Source organism: Bufo gargarizans, chromosome 8 (assembly GCF_014858855.1).
Source record: "Bufo gargarizans isolate SCDJY-AF-19 chromosome 8, ASM1485885v1, whole genome shotgun sequence".
Lineage (NCBI taxonomy): Eukaryota > Metazoa > Chordata > Amphibia > Anura > Bufonidae > Bufo > Bufo gargarizans.
Genome location: NC_058087.1, coordinates 63,774,256 through 63,792,841, shown reverse-complemented (window position 1 = coordinate 63,792,841; position 18,586 = coordinate 63,774,256). Strand labels below are relative to the sequence as shown.

General features: G+C 41.6%; 1 protein-coding gene across 8 annotated transcripts in view; it reads right to left on the bottom strand.

Annotated features, from left to right (window-relative positions):
* Positions 1-819: 819 nt before the first annotated feature.
* IKZF2 (IKAROS family zinc finger 2) overlaps positions 820-18,586 on the bottom strand; it is a 76,932-nt gene continuing 59,165 nt past the window's right edge. For 6 of the 8 annotated variants that reach the window (XM_044303287.1, XM_044303289.1, XM_044303286.1 and 3 more), the window contains exons 5-8: positions 16,144-16,311; positions 10,494-10,631; positions 8,943-9,086; positions 820-5,603 (exon numbers count right to left, since the gene is read on the bottom strand). In XM_044303287.1, the coding sequence (XP_044159222.1) occupies positions 4,879-5,603; positions 8,943-9,086; positions 10,494-10,631; positions 16,144-16,311 (1,175 nt within the window). In that variant the 3' untranslated portion in view covers positions 820-4,878. The remainder of the gene's footprint in view (positions 5,604-8,942; positions 9,087-10,493; positions 10,632-16,143; positions 16,312-18,586) is intronic. The other 2 variants (XM_044303285.1, XM_044303291.1) reach the window with 1 other exon arrangement.

The window sequence follows — 18,586 nt, the reverse complement described above, 5'->3', positions numbered from 1 at the left end:
ATTTCAATTCAACATATGAAAGCGTCTGGTATAAAATATATATAAAGTACCGCAAGAGGTTTGTAAAGGAGAAAACTTAAATTTCAGTTTCCTTATGACTTCTCACAGTGTCTGCAGTAGAAATGCACAGAGTACCCAGCAGCATCACACTTTTCAAAAAAACAAAAAACAAAAGGCTTATTACTTACAAAGAGGGGCTTGTTGTAAAACTTCACTACTAACAAGGACTGACTTTGGTGGACAGGGAAAGCTTTATCCACCTGTAAAAAATTTGTCTTAAGTAAACCACACAAGGGGACACCAGAAGGGGAATGATCACCAAAATTGCAAAGATACTGGACAACATCTATGTGCAATATCAAGTGTTTTTGATCATGATAAGTACTTAAAAGTTGAGGATAGAAAGTCCAATTTGTCTCAATCTGTTGCCAAATGGATATGGCACGGGTCATAAAAAAAAACAACAACTTATGACTCCAGTGTTAATATGGCCTTACATGGTTAATCCCTTTCTCTGAAGGACCCGCCTTGCTGGAAAGTTATAGAAACAGTGGCATAACTAGAATCTTACTTTTATGTTGAAAACCAAAGCAACGGGACTTAAAGAGGACCTTTCATGCGTCCAAACATTATCAAATAAACAAGCAGGTTATTTAGGGCACTGTGCGTGGATGTAATATTGCTTACTAGTTTGTCTGTCTGGTGCTCCGTTCACCCGCTGTGCCCCCCTGCAGTTTTCCCGTCTGGTATGCTAATGAATAGGCAGGGAGGAAGAGACTGCCTTGTTTCTCAATGGGCGTCTCCTTCTCCCTGGCTGTATCGCGGTCCAATCGCAGCAGAGAGCGTCACAGCAATATTACATCCCTGCACTATGCCCTACATATCCTGCTAGTTATTTCATAATGTCTGGACCCATGAAAGGTCCTCTTTAATTACAGCTTGGTATCTAAGCAAGATCGCGAGTGCCATTTGGTGCTTCATTAAAACAAATTCTCAACAACGCAGCAAATGTGGGGAGATTGTAAAGGACTAACAGATATCAATACTATATCTTAGTCCATGATGTTTTAAATTAAATAGGACTAGTAGCTACGATTTGTCAAAATTTGTTTCTAATAGGCTACCTATTTAAAGTGCATCCACTGCCGACCACTCGTGTTTTTAATGTTCCCTAGAGGCTCAAGGATAAATCCACCATAGTGATCTTGAGAATGGCTACAATACCTGGTGGCATAGTGAGATTACTCTAAGAGAAGATGCAACGCTAGTAACATTCCTCCTCATATATGCAAACAATTATTACTCCACTCAGATTCCACATAGCTCTGCTGATTTAGTCTGGCTGTAACACATCGCATAACATTACAGATAGTTTCTATTTCAAAAACTTTACACCTAGAAATGTCAAAAAGATTAAAAAATAAATAAAAAATGCTGTGCAATTGGGTAAATGGGAACGTTAAACCACATTCCACAAAACTGCACATAAAATGCTAAACCACAAGGGAACCCGACCTTTCTAAGAATGTTAATGTGTCCCCTTAATGTCTGATAAATCTCAGAAATAAAAAAAAAATGTCAACAAGGCCAAGTACACTACAGATAAATACCTGATAGGACCAGCAGTGATACAGGACCTGAGACATTTTTAAAGTGCAACTGTGCTCCTTTATTTCTGATTGTCTCTCAGAGGGCAGAACGAGCATTCTTTATACTTTCTTGGCATTCCCACACAACTTGCTCCACTCTCGTGGGAGAGCCAATAAGAAACAAAGAGCCTCAGCTGAGCTCCTTCATTTCAGTGATCAGTTTTGATCAGACCTCTACCAATTAAACCTTTTGACATTTTCCATGACATATCAGAGGTTTGATGAAACATTAGGTACCTTTTAAGGGTACGTATATCCGGTACAGTATTGTTTTTCAATTTGTCGACAGGCTTCTGGCCTAAAGGGGAAAGGAAATGGATTTCGGACAGACACTTTAAATGGCTTTCAAAGATTATGGCCCTTTTTAACTAGCCCATAGTGTGTGGTACCTAGTGGGAAAAAAATTAAACCTGCTGCCCGACTCGCGGCACCCTAGTTCAGCCTGGGGATCTTCTGGTCTCCTGTTTCTTTAATTCCGGTTGAGGTACGAACAGGATCACATTGCTGCCGGCCTCAGCAGTGACAAGTCCCCAGGAGGCACATCAATGATGGGGAGTGAAAAGGCCGTGGAAGGAAAAACTGCTGAAAGAGGCCAAGGTTCGAGAATGCAAGCGAGTAGAATTATTATTATTATTTTTATAAGCACCACACACTCTTCAGGCTAGTTAAAAAGGGCTATAATCGTTATTAGACTCATCAACAAATATTTTCGATAGTAAAGTTAATAAGAGTCCAGTGAAGGTTTTATTTTGAATTCTTTTAACCCTAAATGTAAAGTGACCAAGATAAACTTCAGACATGATCACCAACACTCCTGGGATTTAAAGGGACTTTACATCTTTCACTTATATTGTCATTAAAGGGGTTCTCCAGGAAGGAATTAAAAGGGCCACTAGCAACCAGTCCTGGAATGTGATCAGGACTGGTTGCCTCCACTTGCAAAGCTGCCTAGAGGGGTAAGGGGAGGGGGCCTTACTACATACTATACTCTTGCACTCACATGTACTAGATATTGGTAAGTTTTGCTGTCAGGGTTTTGACCCATGATGGTATATCCTAGGAAAGATTGCATAATTAACATCTATTGTAAACCAGTGTGGTGTGTATTAAGGCTCTTTCCCCCCCTCCCCCCCCCCAGGCAGCTCTGCAAGTGGTGGCAATCAGTCCTGCTCACATTCTAGGACAGATTGCTTGCGCCATTTTAAATAATTCCCGGAGAACCCCTTTAAGGCCACAGAGTATTTATTCTTAGCAATTTACACTGTCAGCAGTCCAACACCTGAAGGCTTAAATGCAACACACTAGTACATTTATACTTTGAAGTAAAAACGGCTGTAAAATTTGCAAAACTGAGTCTTATACTTTAATATTAAAGTCAACCAGATCAATTTATTACCAAATGTGAATTCATACCAAAATTTAAAGAGGTATTCCAATAGGTGAGCAAGCATGCTAGACTGGTTCTAAATTTCACATACAGTAGGGGTAAATGGAGGCAGCTGTTCAACCTCCAATCCTCTGGAGGCTCCCTTTCTCCCCACAGAACTATGACCCGCTTCTATTAAACATTTATTGTATATCCTGCGGATATGCCATAACATGTCTAAGCTGGGAATACTCCTTTAAAAAAGAACTAAGAATTTACATCATGAAGTGGCCAGATGAAGTGGAAGGTAGCACGAAACGGCCATTGCTCTAATCTTTTCCACATCTTGTTGTATCTGATGCCGCAATAAAGTGAAGATTTTATCGTGCTGTAAGTGTCATGATTCATATTATTTTGGAAGATACATGTTTACACTTGCACATAACATTAAGTCCCATGAAGTATTACTGTACCTTGTAGCCACGGAAATTGTGGACTATCATAGTAGTGCCAGCTCCTACCTTTGGACAATTTAATATACAGTATAGATGTTGGCTTTCAGTAATAGTTGTAGACCAATATGACCATAAGACCAAGCTTACAAGTGGAAATCTCAGAGAGTAAATGGTACTGTAGATGTTTTATATTGTTTTATAGGTGAGCTAAAATAGCTTAAACCAAGATGACAGTCTAATATAGAGGAAAAACATCTGTGCATATTATTTGTAGGCCTTCAGATGCCTATTCATTAATGCATTCAATCTCATTAAAAAACTTAACGGGGAACTAACTTCTCAAAAATATTTTGATATGTCATAGAGACATATCAAAAGGTTAGATTAGTGGGGGGCTGAGCACCGAGACCCCCACTGATCCGTAGAACGAAGGGACAGAAACAAGTGCTTACTGTGCGCTCTCTGCTGTTGAGGGTGGAATCAAGACATGCCCACAGACTTCTATGGAGCCCATCTCGTGCAGCGAGTAGAGAGAGCATGTTATGTCTATAATTCTCTACCCTCGTTCTAGGGATTATTGGAGTCCTCAGCGCTCAGAACCTCACCAATCAAAAGTTTGTGACTGTCTATTGTTGTGACTTAGATGAAGATCAGATCACATTCATTTTATGACCAATTTGTGCAGAAATCCATATAATTTAAAAAGGGTTAACATACTTTTTCTTGCAACTGTGTATATATATATATATATATATATATACACACACATTATGTATTGCAGGTTAGAAATGTGTACAAAGGCATTAACGTATAGGACTATAATGTAGACATTTAAATTTAAAGTTTACAGACATATCTGTAGACCATGATCTGCTGCCATCATCACACAATACTAAAAAAAGTAAATGTTAAAAACTGGTCCAAAGGTGACCTAACCGCTTAACTCAGATTAAGCTAAATGTCAAAAACACCACTTGTTGGTTATCAGTATAGAATTAACTTAGGAAACAAAAAAGGCTTTCTAACTTTTGAACCACCCTCCCTCAATGTAAGCAAATGGTAGCTTTTTAAGCTACATCTTCTCTATGGATATGTTTTATGATGTTTGACCTCAACCAGGAGATCAGTTTTGAGCATTCAGTAGTACATGTCTATTTCATGGCTCATTTACAACAACAAACCTCAGTAACGCAGAAGTCCCATAGGTAATACCAGAATTTGGTAGTTACTCCTTAAATGGTTTCACAAGAATTGTGGACTGTGACGTCTCACGGAAAAAGGATATTACATATGCTTAAAAATACATCTAACTTAAAATTGTCTAAAGTCTGGAGGAAAGAGGATGAGCTTAAGTGCAGTATTCTTCATGTGCAGTTCTACTTCATAGAAGCACCTCTCCAGTTCTGAGCTATTGGAACGGGTGCTCTCCACGTACTATGTGTGAGGAGAATTCATAGCGGTCCTGACTCCTGTGACCACAAATGTTACATTCAAGTGGGTCCCGATAACCATGACAGCCCATGTGGATTGTATACATGACGTGATCAAGAAAAAGCACACGGCAGTGCTCACATTTGAAGGCTTTAATTTGCTCTCCTTCACCATTATATACTTTATAGACATCTTTGGAAGTGCCCAATCCAGCCTTGGTGGCATCTAGAGCTTTGCCATCTTCCTTGGAATATACCGGACTCTGCTTTCTCTTAGGGTTTAAGGCGTGATTTCCTTGGTAGGACTGTCGATCATCATGGCTGCTTTCAGAATCAGTGGTGTCCAGGCAACTGTTGTTGGGGGATACCTCCCTCTCTTGAAGGTGACTCTTTGGTCTAATAAGGGAGATCGGGCCGTCCATATTGTTATCAGTGCTGTCTGTTCTTTCCCTGCTGGTAGGCCTCTCCATCCTGCTTGGATGGTAGACCTGAGAGTAAACTGAACTGATAACAGGAGCTACTTCAGACATGGTGCCAGTGGAGTGATGAATCAGGGGCCGCAGTGCATCTGCGCCCAAGTAAGTAATGGCATTGTTAATGGCCTGGTCCATCATCTGGGACTGCATTAATTCTGCTTCCTTCTCATAGGCCAAATTCATGTCAAACGGCAAGTCTGGATAACCAAACCTCATAAGCTTTTCACCTGCAAACAAAAAAGAAAAAAAAGAAAAAAAGTACAGTTAGTATCAAATTTGATATAGGATGTCAGGCCTACATGAAGGATGCTAATACTACTATTGTGTTAAGCTGTCCAATTAATTGCAAGGGTCAAAAAATACACTGCCCATATCCATTCATGCTAAACCCAATGTGGCGAAGACGACTGTTGATATTAAGGTTTTATTGTCCAAAAGCATGAAAAGATCATTGAGGTCTGAAATATGTTGGTCAAGACGAACATATAAACTCCCACACGCAGATTTCTAGTATCCTGTCCTGATCTAAAATGGACAATCTTCAGTATTGTGTAGTTAAAGATGGAATAATAAGAAATGTTAAACCAGCCATACACATGAGATAGGTATTGGCTTGTTTGGGCAAGAGCCATTTCTCCTGACACCACATATACATGATGGAGAGGGGAAAATCTCCCTCAGAAACAAAAAAGGGTATCCTGGGAACTTAAACTGGCCCTAGAAAAAACTAAAAAACTAAAAGTGGCCCCATGTTGTAGGCATCTCCACACTGACAGAAGGTAGGGCCAACAGAAGTAGTCAGGTCCAGCAGTACCAAAGTGCAGCACAAAATACCACAGCGCAGAACAAAATACTGCCGGCTCCACCACAGTATTCAAATGTATCACATTCCTGAGGATGGTGATACATTTGAATGCAGGAGAACACCTGAAGCCACCAGCCAGGTGCATGAGTACCTAATGCTCTTAGCTTTAATTAATGCTGAGAGCATCAGATCATTAAGTAGCCGACAGGTGGCTGTGAGGAGGGATTGGTCGACCATTGTCTTCAACAGATACCTGAATATTCCAAAAACCTACACTAGAAAATTGGTCCAGAGTGAGATACGTGTCTATGAGCTGAGCCCATTAGGTATTAGAGAAACCCTTTTAAAATAGTCCACAAGTTGTGTGTGGTATTACAACAGTCACTCGGGGCTGAGCTGCATTACTACACAACCCAGGGCCAGATGCGCCATTCTTTTTAGAAAAAAAGCAGCCATGTTTTTCTAATCCTGGAAAACCCCTTTAAGGGTCCATTAACACGTCTGTAGAATGTGTCCGCACCCGTTCCGCAATTATCCGGAACGGGTGCGAACCCATTCATTCTCTATGGGGCAGGAATGGATGCGGACAGCACACAGTGTGCTGTCCGCATCCGCATTTCCAGAGCGCAGCCCGGAACTTCCGGTCCGCGGCCCTGGAAAAAAATAGAACATGTCCTATTCTTGTCCGCAATTGCAGGCGAGAATAGGCAGTTCTATGGGGGTGCCGGCCGGGTGTATTACGGACCCGCAATACACTACGGACGTGTGAATGGACCCTAACTTAGATACATTTTACTGTAATATGTGATTATTGATAGAAGATTTTGATAATACAATTACTAAATATAACAGAAGTGCAATGCTGGCTTGTTGAACATTATATCTACCCTGTTATTTCTGCACACAGGGACTTTCCCATCACGTGCAGTGAAACGTTCTAGTCTTCATGTTTTGGACGTGTTTAAAATGGATGTCATTTCCTTTCATAGGAAACAGTGGTTTACTAACCCCAAATATTCTCATTCTAGAATTTGTAGGGGGGAGCAATACTGACACTAATTCTCTAAGTGAAGAACCGTCTCATGCACTAAAATAATTATGGCTAAATGTTGATGTAAACTGGACTTTTCTGTTTTGAAAAAAAAAAAATGAAAGTTTAAAAAATAAATAGTAACTAGCCTAGAAGATAGAACATATCCTATTCTTGATGGTTTTCTGGATAAGAATGGGCTTTTTAGCATGTGGGGGGGGGGGGGGACATTCGGAAATGGGAAAAAGAGGGACGTACAAGTTTGGGATTTGTGTTTTGTGCGTCTGCAATTTGCGGACTGCAAAACAGATGCGGTCGTGGACATGAGGCATTACTGGAATACACCTGCAAGTCCACCTGTCTTATGTTCCTAAAATATTGACACTGCATAAATATAAACTCTACACAAAGGGGCAGATTTACTAATAGGGTCTAAGACTTAGACAGTGTAAATGTAGACTAGACAGTCTAAAGATGCGTCGGATTTATCCCAGTGGCTAATCCTGGATGATAAATCTGATGCATCTTAATACTTAGTCTATAAGTTTATACCACCTATTAGTTGACTTCCTTTGCGCCAAAGTTCTGGGGTATAGTGTACAATGTAAGCCATTCCCCTTTTCTCAAACCACACCCCTTTCTCAGTAAGCCACACCTACTTGCAGAGTGAGGCACAAAAAGTGTAGAAGACACTAACAGTAGTCAATGTGGTGAATAGCATGAACGCCAAAACTCTGACCCATTTTCATTAGTAAATCTGCCCCATTGGAATATCTAGCAGGGAACTTCAGATTCCCTTCACTTTGTATGCTGGTACAGGCAGCCATTTAAAGCAGTCTGCCTTCATTACATTCCATGCAGATATAGGAGAACAGGATTGGTCGGAAATGCGTTAAAGAGAATTTAAACTGGTCATATATTAGTAAATCAGAATTTAGACCCGACATATTGGTTGGAGCTTTTGAAGGAACTTGAAAAAACAAAACGGACCACCAACCTTCATTTTTTCAGTACATTCAACAAATAGCTAAGTGACAATTTTATGATTAATAGCTTAAAAAAGGGACAACCAACATGGCACTGCTTGTTGTCAATCTTGCAAATATAGCTGCGGCATTTAAAAGAAAAAATGCCATAATTTGTGTAGGTAAAAAAAAACAACATAATTATCTAATACAGAAACTTCTGATGTACAAATATATGAAATGTTTGGCCTTTGGGTGGAAATAAAGGGGTTGCCTAGGAACACATATAAAGGGGTGATAGTGATGACCTATTCTTAGGATAGGTTATCAGTATCTAATCAGTGGGGTCCAATTCTCATCAACCCCGTCAATCAGCTGTTGGAAGGAGCCACATGCACTTGGGCGCACGCTATGGCCTCTTCCTCTGCCTGTAAGGTCATGTCAATTGGTCCTATGGCCTTTCTGCAGCTCAGACCCAAACCAAGCACAGCAGCTATGGGGAGGTTGGGAGTCAGACGACCCCTAATGATCTGTTACTGATGACCTGGCATAAGGATTGTACATCATTATGGACAGCTCTTCTAAGATGATGTCACTATGTGATGTCATAAGCAGCAACTGTGATCTGAAAGCTGCATACAGTAGGAAATAACTAAAAAGAAATGCTGTCAACTATACTGGTCACGTATTGCCTGGGACATTACAGCTGCATATAGAATGCCATCAAATGTACATTACAGACTAAGTAAAGAAAGCAGATGCTTACCCACAAACTTCTGTGGGGTGGAGCTCTTACGCTTCCCCATGGTGCTGGCAAGTCTCTCTATAACAGCTGGTCTTTCAAAGGGCATCAGAGACATGCTGTTTTCCATCAGGATCTCTGGATTCTTACACTCCTCCAAAGGAGATGCTACATGGAACCAAAATGTCACATCAGAATCACTAGCCAGCACGCCACATCCAAGCAAGACACCACTATCGATCAATGAAGCTACTATCTGTTAAAAGAGACCTTTGACAACCATTAGTAAGATGGACAACAGTGTCCAAACCTTCTGGCTACTAGAACTCTGCGTGTAGGAGATTATGGGGTGTGCAGGTCAGGACCCTCAAGACCCTTTTAGACGAGCTTTCACATTTTTACCACCTAAATTGAAACTACACAAAAGAAAAGTAAGCAGATAAACATTTCTATTTGAGGTCCTTCGTAGAAGAATACTTGGCATTGTTTTGCCTGTCTTGCAATCCAAGACTGACTACTATTATGGGACTGACTACCTCATTTACCACCCGGAGCATTTAGAAGGTAAACGAGGGAATATTTTCCGGTGGTTTCCATGCAGCCCATGCTGTAGTACGTGACCCATAGTCAACAGGCAAAAAGAGCAAATGCAGGGAATTCGATATCCGAGGCATTCCTTATGTAGGTTATGCCCCAGTCACTACACAACCTCAAATCGAAATTTATAGTTCAAGGTGTTAAGATTGTGGTTGACCTATGAGCTGCAATGATTTTTTTAATTATTGTGTTGCATCTTTTAAAGGTGTCCTCATTGGAAACAAAATTAATAATCAAGTGTATAGCTTGCCAACTTTCACTGAAAGGTGTCACGTGCCCTTCTAATGTAACCCGGTCACTACAAGAAGAACAGGATTATGGGGTGGCCATCTTGCCTGAGCTGCTGTTAACAGCACTTAGAGAATTGCTATACAGCAGCCACCATGGGCCATAAACACAATGGACAGGAGCAGACCTCACTGACTTCTATGAGAGAGTTTTCTAGGCATGCTCTGCGACCTGTGCAGAGGTGAGGAGGGAGTAGACAAGCTGTGATATCGCCTATTGTGAAAGGTGGATCCTGTGCAATCTATATGTGTGATATCTGCCATTCTATTCCTGCCTGTAATGATAAGGAGATGACTACTGAAAAATCATCTATACAGACAATGAAGTGGCGCCTATTATCAGGCTTAGTGTCCAGTGTGAAAACTGCAGGATTTTATTTTTTTTATTTTATTTTATATACGGTATATAGTGACATGGAAAATTAAAAATAACCAACAAAAATGTTTAACATAAAAACTTGATTTAAACAATAGGTCATTGTCTGATGACACATTCCCTTTAAAGGGCCCGTGCTGCAATAATACTAGCCTATGGACATGCATGGCGTCATTTCCAGAAAAATGTGCAGATCTTTTTCCCAATCTCAGCAAAACTCCTTTAAACCCCATTGTGTGTCCTGTAGTTTAAGGTTGCTGTTATTAGAGCAGATACCCGGCACAAATAACTAGATATGGATATTTGCCTACTTACCACCATGAGACCCCGTTCCCTGGCCTCTCTCCATCCCCACATTTTGCAGGTAATTATGACAGCGTTCTTTATGTTCTTCCAGGGAGCTGCGCTGCTTGTAGCTCCGGCCACAGTAGTTGCATTTGTGAGGTTTGCCTACTGCAAAGTGATGGGACATCAGGTTAATACATTTCTGGTTTGGGGACAGGCGGCACAGTATTTTGCAGAACACTTCAGCAGCACAAGTAATAGCCCAGTATCAATCACTTCTCATGATATGATTTTTCTGTGCATTTTCAGATACTGTCATTTTATATGTAATACCATATATACAGTATTTGCAGCCTTTTTGACAGCTGAGGTTTTTATTTCACGATTCAGGTTGTAATGAATGTCTCACATTTTCATCCACATCGTTCTGCGGAGAGTGAAATGCTGTTCATATGTTAATCTAGTCTCCGCAGTCTTTGAAGAACATTAAGAACATTTTTGCGGCCATTCACACAGTGGGTTTTTAACGCTGAATTTTTACTGTACCAAAATTTTGCCAAGAACCCACCTGCAGCCGAGTCCTTTCTGCCTCAGTGGGAGGCAGCGCTGAGGATTGCGGACGCGCCAAAATTTTGCTGTAAAACCCACTATGTGAATGGCCCCTTAAAGTTGGTTTTTCACACTTTAAAAAAATTATTGCGGCAATCACGAGACAATCAGTGGCTGCAGCGGTCACACGTCATTACTGCAGCATTGTAAAGAAAGATGGTGGTGGTGGGGGGCTATAAAATAGTAGGTGTAAGAGCAGTGGGGGATTTTAAAGATAAGCAAATTTTTATTTCTTATTTAAACAATATTCGGGTTATTACAGCCTGGAAAACTCCTTTATGAGATATCGGTATGTGTAGGTTCCAGAACGAGGGAAATGTTTAAAAAATATATATATATATTCTGTAAAGAGGTTCATAAAAGATCAATAAAAAATACCAAAGCCCGCAGACAGTTAAAAAAAAAAAAATCACTTTCTGACTGCCCAGCCATTCCATGGCCGCTGCTACCGCCTCTACAGCTTCTGATTGGAAGTAATGATGTTAAGTACACACACTCATGACTGCTGCCAGCGGTGATGTATACACCAATGGCACATCACAGTTGAGACTCCATAGTCACGTGCAGTTCGTGTATACATGTCACTGCTGAGGCCACTGACTGACCAGCAGTGGTTATAGAAATGTATGCAGAACATCATCACTTCCAGGCCTGCAGGGTCAGGAGGCATGGTGCTAGAACAGCAGGACTGTTAAAGGGAGTCGTTTTTGTTTTCTTGTGGTTTTAAAAACTGTCCGGGCACTCTATAATCCTATCAGAATGACTCCAGCTATGGGACTGATCTAATCTCGTAAGGAACCTGGGAGATTAAAATTCTCTTCTGTCATACAATTACAGGCAATTTTATGATATTCTATATAGTCTGTGTACTAGGACAAAATAAAGTCCCTAAGGTTGTATTCCCTTGCTGCAGCTCTCTGGAAGTTTGATGTAAACTACCCAGGAGCCAAATGTTACACTGTGTAGGAAACTGGATTTTGAAAAAAAGGCCCTTGTAAAAACTCCTTATACCTACAATTATATTTTATTTTAAAGGGGTATTGTCATCTCAGACAATGGGGGCATATTGCTTGCACGGCCACTGCTTCTATTCACTTCAATGGGGCCAACGGAAATAGCAGAGCCAGCTCGCCTATTTTCGGTGGCCTCACAGAAATGAACAGAGGTGGCCGTGCATGTGCGCTGCGCCCTCCTTCACTTTGTCGGCTCAGTTTACGAGTTGGGTCCGTGTCTCAGAGGTGGACCCGCACCTATTGACAATGGGGGCATATACTGGCGATATTCCCCCATTGTCGGAGATGGGTATACCCCTTTATTTACACTTTAATGGACTATAAAGAAAGGCAAGGGCTCCATTTCAAAAGTTTTGATAAAGAATAGGATTTAGGCTAAGCTTGTTTCATAGACCAGCTTTCCACAAGTTGATGAACTACAACTCCCAGCTGTCAGGTGGAGCCTATAGCAGCTCAAGTCATGTTTTGCCCAACTGTTTAAGCCTTTCTGCCTTAATTGTAGTGAGGCATCATATATTTATACTTGGTCTGAGACAATGGATACCCTTGAGTGTCAGGTTTTTGGGGTGCTCCGGGTCCCTTGCTGTTTTCTTTACAGATCTGAATCAGGAGGGCAGGTTACAAGAGAACCGTGGTGAAACCTGTAGTCAGATTGCAGGGTGTGGAATCCCCAGCTCACTCCAGGAATGCTGCTGGACAAACACTCCCTCTCAGACAGGATTTTTTTTCCTCTCTGTTGGGTTTTAATCCCTCAGGGATGTTGCTCAAATACAGCTTTTTCTGCCTTTGCACTGGGTGAAAGGGCTGCTAGGTATGACATCAGTATGAAATGTGCACATTTTATAAGGTTTCTCTCCTAAAAGGTTCATTTATTTTTTAATACAAGACGGTCGCTGGGTCATTTCTAGGTATAAGAATAAATCAGCAGCAGAACCTCCTCCCTGATCAAGCAGGACCAGCTGGATCCACAGAAGACCGAGCAACAATGTCCCTGCCATGTGGATTTACATGACTTTTGAAAATCACAGCAAACCTGCAGCAGGTGGATACTGCCTTAAGGGGGCATTCTACGATTACGGCCCTTTTTAACTAGCCCCTGGAGCGCGTTTGACTTTATGAAAAAATATCATACTTATCTGCTCCCCACTGCTCTCTTCTAGAGCCCTGGTTCCTGACTTAGCAGTCTTCCGGTGAGGGTACAGACAGGTTCACGTGACCCCTGCTGGAAGTAAACAGGCCAGGAACCAAATGATCACCAAATAGATCCAGGGTGCCTGAACTCAGCGTTAGGGATCAGGAGAGTATGATTTTGTTTTCATTAGGTACCACATGCTTGGGCTAAAAATCCTCAGGATAGGTCATTATCACATTGGCGGGGGTCCAAGTCCCAGTAACTCTGATGATCAGCTGTTCCAGGGAGTCCCTGCGCTCACTGGAACTCTGGTGAGGGCGGAGGGCTCCAAGCAGATCACCCAGCACAGCAGCTGTGTTTGGTATTGCAGCTCAGCCCCATTCACTGCAATGGGGCTGAGCTGCAAATAGGCCAAGTGACCAATGTGCAGTGACATCACACGGCCTAGGAAGAGGCCATGACACTCATGGAGCGCCCAAACTCTCCTAACAGCTGATCAGCAGAGATCCCAGGTGTCAGACCCCCACCCATCTGATATCGATGACCTATTCTGAGGCCTCTCAATTAGTACTGGATCTCTTGTTCCAGTTGGGCCTCTCTCTGAGCTGGGTCTACAACATAAGAAGACCCAGGTTAGTATGATTAGTAGATCACCTAGAGACTAACAAATACAATACCCATAACTGCTTCATGTATAATCTGTGAACATTACTAAACAATCCCTATGATATCATAGGACTAATGTCTATAATCATTTTTTATATATTTTTCCACACTTTGGGAGCATGTTGATGTGGTAATCACTGTATTTGTTAGAGCAAGCAATTTAATCTAGTAATCATACTTCACTGGGTCTTGTGTTACGAACTGACTGTTAAGAAAGGTCCAATGGGACCAGAACACTAGTATTGACTAACTGGCTGTACTAACATTATGCATTTTTGTATCTGCTGCCTGGATCTATGCTGTATCAAGAAAACATGGATGAATGTTGCAATTCTTTTTGAGTGCCATGGAATTTTCTTTGGAGTTTATCAGTGTAGGACACGTTTGTATAAGGAGCAGAGACTTCACTGGTTGCTAGAATGAAGAGCTGTGGCACTACATTCCAGTGATCATATCATCCAACACGTCTTCACGTCAGAAGATGGATAAAACAATAATCTAACATTATCTAATAATCTTTGTTATGTGCACAACGATCACTGCACTGAAACATCTCTAAGTATTATCAGCCATATAGTGCTGAATACTAAACAAATTAAAGGGATTGTCTCATCCGAGGCATTGGTGGTGCATCGCTAGGATTTGCAATCAAGGTCAGATAGATGTCCCAGAGGTGAAACCCAAACCTATTTCCAGAACTGGACCCCAGAAGTGAGCAGAGAGCTGCTGATCTTGTACGGCCACTGTCCATTTATTTCTATGGGATTTCCGAAAAAAGCTATTTTCGAAAATCCCAGAGGAATGAATGGAGAGCACACAGCACATGCACAGTGCACTCTTCATTACTTTCAGGGGTCTGTCCTGGGGATAGGTGCGGGTCCCCGCACCTATCTGACATTGGTGCCATATCCTTGCAAACCCATTTCTATACATGGCCAAACTCACAAATTTCCCAGGGATCAGCAAACAATTCAATGTGGTGACTTTGGTGACCTTAGCAATCAGACCACCCTGCCTCCCCGGCTGGGATGTCTACTGATCACCATAACAGGGATTCTGAGTCCCCCCTTCCTCCTCATTGCACAGCCGCAGTGAGATGAAGTATGAATGGAGTAGTGGTCACAAATATGTACTACCTTTCCATTCAATGTCTTGTTCTAGCAATTGGTGGTGTCTCCACGGTGGGACCCCCGTGATCATATATTTACCACCTATTCTGTGAATCGGTAAAAAGTGTTTTTTTTTTGTGGGAAAACCCCCTTAAAGATGTGCCTCTGATATCACGATACACCGCCTGTAATAGTTGTGGCTATATTACTTCCACCTCCAAATTTACATGACTAATACTCAAGGTTACCCCGCAAGCCTTACACAATATTTGACTTTGACACAAAACCCTGGGTATAGTCTGAGGAACACTGAGGAGTTTTTGCTCTGGAGCTTCCTTGATGAGTAATGGGCATGGAAGGCAGTTAAACCGCAATGCACTGGAAAATCCAGTCAAAATAATTTGCTTGCAGTCAGCACCACACCCCCACCTTCCAGCAAAGTCTAAACTTACAGAAAAATAAATGGGGGCGGCAACTGTGCAGCTCGTGACAAAGCGAAAGGTTCATGAAGTGGAAGAGGTATCAGCTCTGAGCGCTACTAAGGGTAGAACAGTTAAAACAAGCAATGGGTTTTAACTGAACTATGGGTAAAGGTCTCACCTTTGGTGGTTGTGAACAGTTACAACCACTATGAAAGCATAAAGGGATTACTCGGATAGACTGAAGGCTGCACGTGTGAGGTTCTCATCAGATTCCTTCTGGATGCCAGGCAAATCTAAATAATGCTGGAGTATATAAAAACCCCAAAATGGACTTCTACACGGGTGCCAGGCATCGATGATCCTTAAAATACTTGAAAGCTTTATTCCATTAGATAACGCGTTTCGGGGAAAAAAAACCTTCTATAGACAATGTCCACTGTTAGTCTGAAAAAGGGGTTTATCCCCGAAGCACGTTACCTAATGGAACAAAGCTTTGAAATATTTTAAGGATCATCGATGTCTGGCGCTTGTGTATAATTACTTTTTTTTTTTTTTTTAATACTTCGGCATTATTTACAAGCAAAAGATTTGTAAACCATTTAGAGTTTTACCATTTTAAACATATTCATATACCAAAAGATATCAAAAATGTAATATTTTTATATATTCCAATGGAAGAAAAATAGCTTGTACGCTAATATCTCAAATAGGTGACTTGCACAGACTTACCCGAGTGTGTTCTAAGGTGGCCTGTGAGTGCATCTCTCCGCCGGCAGGCATAGCTACAAAATGGACACTTAAAAGGTTTTTCCCCGGAGTGCAGCTTAATGTGGCGCAGTAGGTTGCCCTTTTGAGTAAACGATGCTCCACATTGGTTGCAATGAAACGGACGTTCCCCTAGACAGAGACAAAATCAATGCCATTGTAATACACCCATGAGGTCCAGGATGGATGGTCGTATACAGATACTGACAGTCTGGTGATATTTCTACTCTTAAATAACGTAATTGGCCAATATTATGTTCTGCAAGGGAGGACAATGATGTCATGTAACTGCCCACTCCATCCAGCTCTTCATTATGGGCATCACCAACTGTAGGAGCAAATTGGTGCCACCTTTCTGATAGCCAAGGTCTTTTACATACTCCAACCACAGACTGGGACAGGTGAATGCATTCAAACACATACATATTCCAGGTACTGTAACATCATGAAGAGCACAAAAATAAAAAAAAAGTGTTGACATTGAAGAGATTGGCATTGGAGACCCCATGTACAAGACCCATTCCTCCGCAAAGTGACTAACATCAGCTAAAATTTTTAAAGATGCAGTTCTGGGATAGTATGGTGCTACCATGTTCATAAAAAAACACAAAGCTGCAAACTGGAAGTCCAATCGAGAAGCTGCTGAAACCATAGTAAAAAAAATACAAAAGTACCGCATAAGATATGTTTGCTGACCATCCATTGCAAGCTATGGGACTTGTGTAATACTTCTTTTCGCCTCTGGTGCAGTGTAGGGAAACTCAACACTTGCTCTTATGTTCCCCCAGTTTACAGCTGATCATTGGGTTCTCAGCAATGTATTACTCTCATCAGCTTATAGTCATAGCAGAGTTTTAAAGGGATTAGGCTACTTTCACATTATCGTTTTTTGTGGATCCGTCACGGATCTGCAAAAACGCTTCCATTACAATAATACAACCGTATGCATCTTTCATGAGCGGATCCGGTTGTATTAGGTCTTCTATAGCAATGACGGATCTGTTTTGAATCAATGGGGGAAGGATCCGTTTTCTATTTTGCCAGATTGTGTCAGAGAAAACGGATCCGTCCCCATTGACTTACATTATGTGTCAGGACGGATCTGTCTTGCTCAGCACCACATCGCGGACAGAAAAACGCTGCTTGGGGAGGCAACCAAAAGGAACAGAATACATTTTGGTGCACTCCGTTTCGCTCAGTTCTGTCCCCATTAACAATGAGTGGGGACAAAACTGAAGCGTTTTCTTCCACTATTGAGATCCTATGACGGATCTCAATAGCGGAATTTAAACGCTAATGTGAAAGTAGCCTTAACAAATCTGTACTATGCGTAATAAAACCGTAATAAGAGATCTAAGCCAAGCAATTACACTACTTGTACTAGGGGCCTCTAGTAATCGGGCATCTGCATCATTTACCCTAAATATTCACTTACAAGTAATGGGTTACAAAATGTGATGGTACATGTTAAAGGGGTTCTCCGGGAATGATTTAAAATGGCCGCAAGCGACCTGTCCTATAATGTGAGTAGGACTGGTTGCAGAGCTGCTTAGGGGGTGAGAGCGCAGGACCCCACTACACATTGCGCTCTGGCCATTGCATACACTACACAACGGTGTGCGTTCGTGTCAGGCTGCTCAGCCAGGATGGCATATCATCTATTGTAGAGCAGTCTAGGGAGGACCAGCCCCCTCACACCCCAAGTGGTAGCAACCAGTCCTGCTAGGACAGGTTGCTTGTGGTCATTTTAAATCATCACTGGAGAACCCCTTTAATAAGCCGAACGTGATGAAAAAGATATAAATTGCAACTGTATTTACCGTTTTGTGCCACCGTGCATGGTTGTATGGACTGTCCTTTTCTAGGAGTATAAAGTGTTAAAACAACCAGTGACGGTTGTGTTATTTTCTTTGTCCACCCTTTCAGAAATTAGTTGCAGGAAAGGGTCTTATATTCTTATGAACAACATTATAAATCTACAAAACCAAAAACTACACTGTGTGACGTCTAGCGCAAAGCCAGATTTCGGCGGTGCATCATGCAGGGACCTCTTAATCCCTATGTTATGCCATTTTAGCCCTTGAACTATCTGTACGGAGTGTTCCCATAGGTGACACTACAGCTCCTGATATACACTAAATGGGAATTATGCTATAAGCGATTATCTACCGCTGGGAGCAATTCAGATTAATTTACTTAGCAGGCACCATCCTCAGAAAGTTTATTTTCTCAGAGGTTTCAGCACTAATGACTTTTATGGCTTTTCTCCCCTTCTGTGTAGGAATCTGGAAACAGGCACCTACATTCCCTGGACTAGTGGGGGTTCCAGAAGTAGTACTTTTAAGGAATATCCACTGAATATGTGAAAAAAGTCATTAGTCTGAAAAACCTTTCTGACAACCTGTCA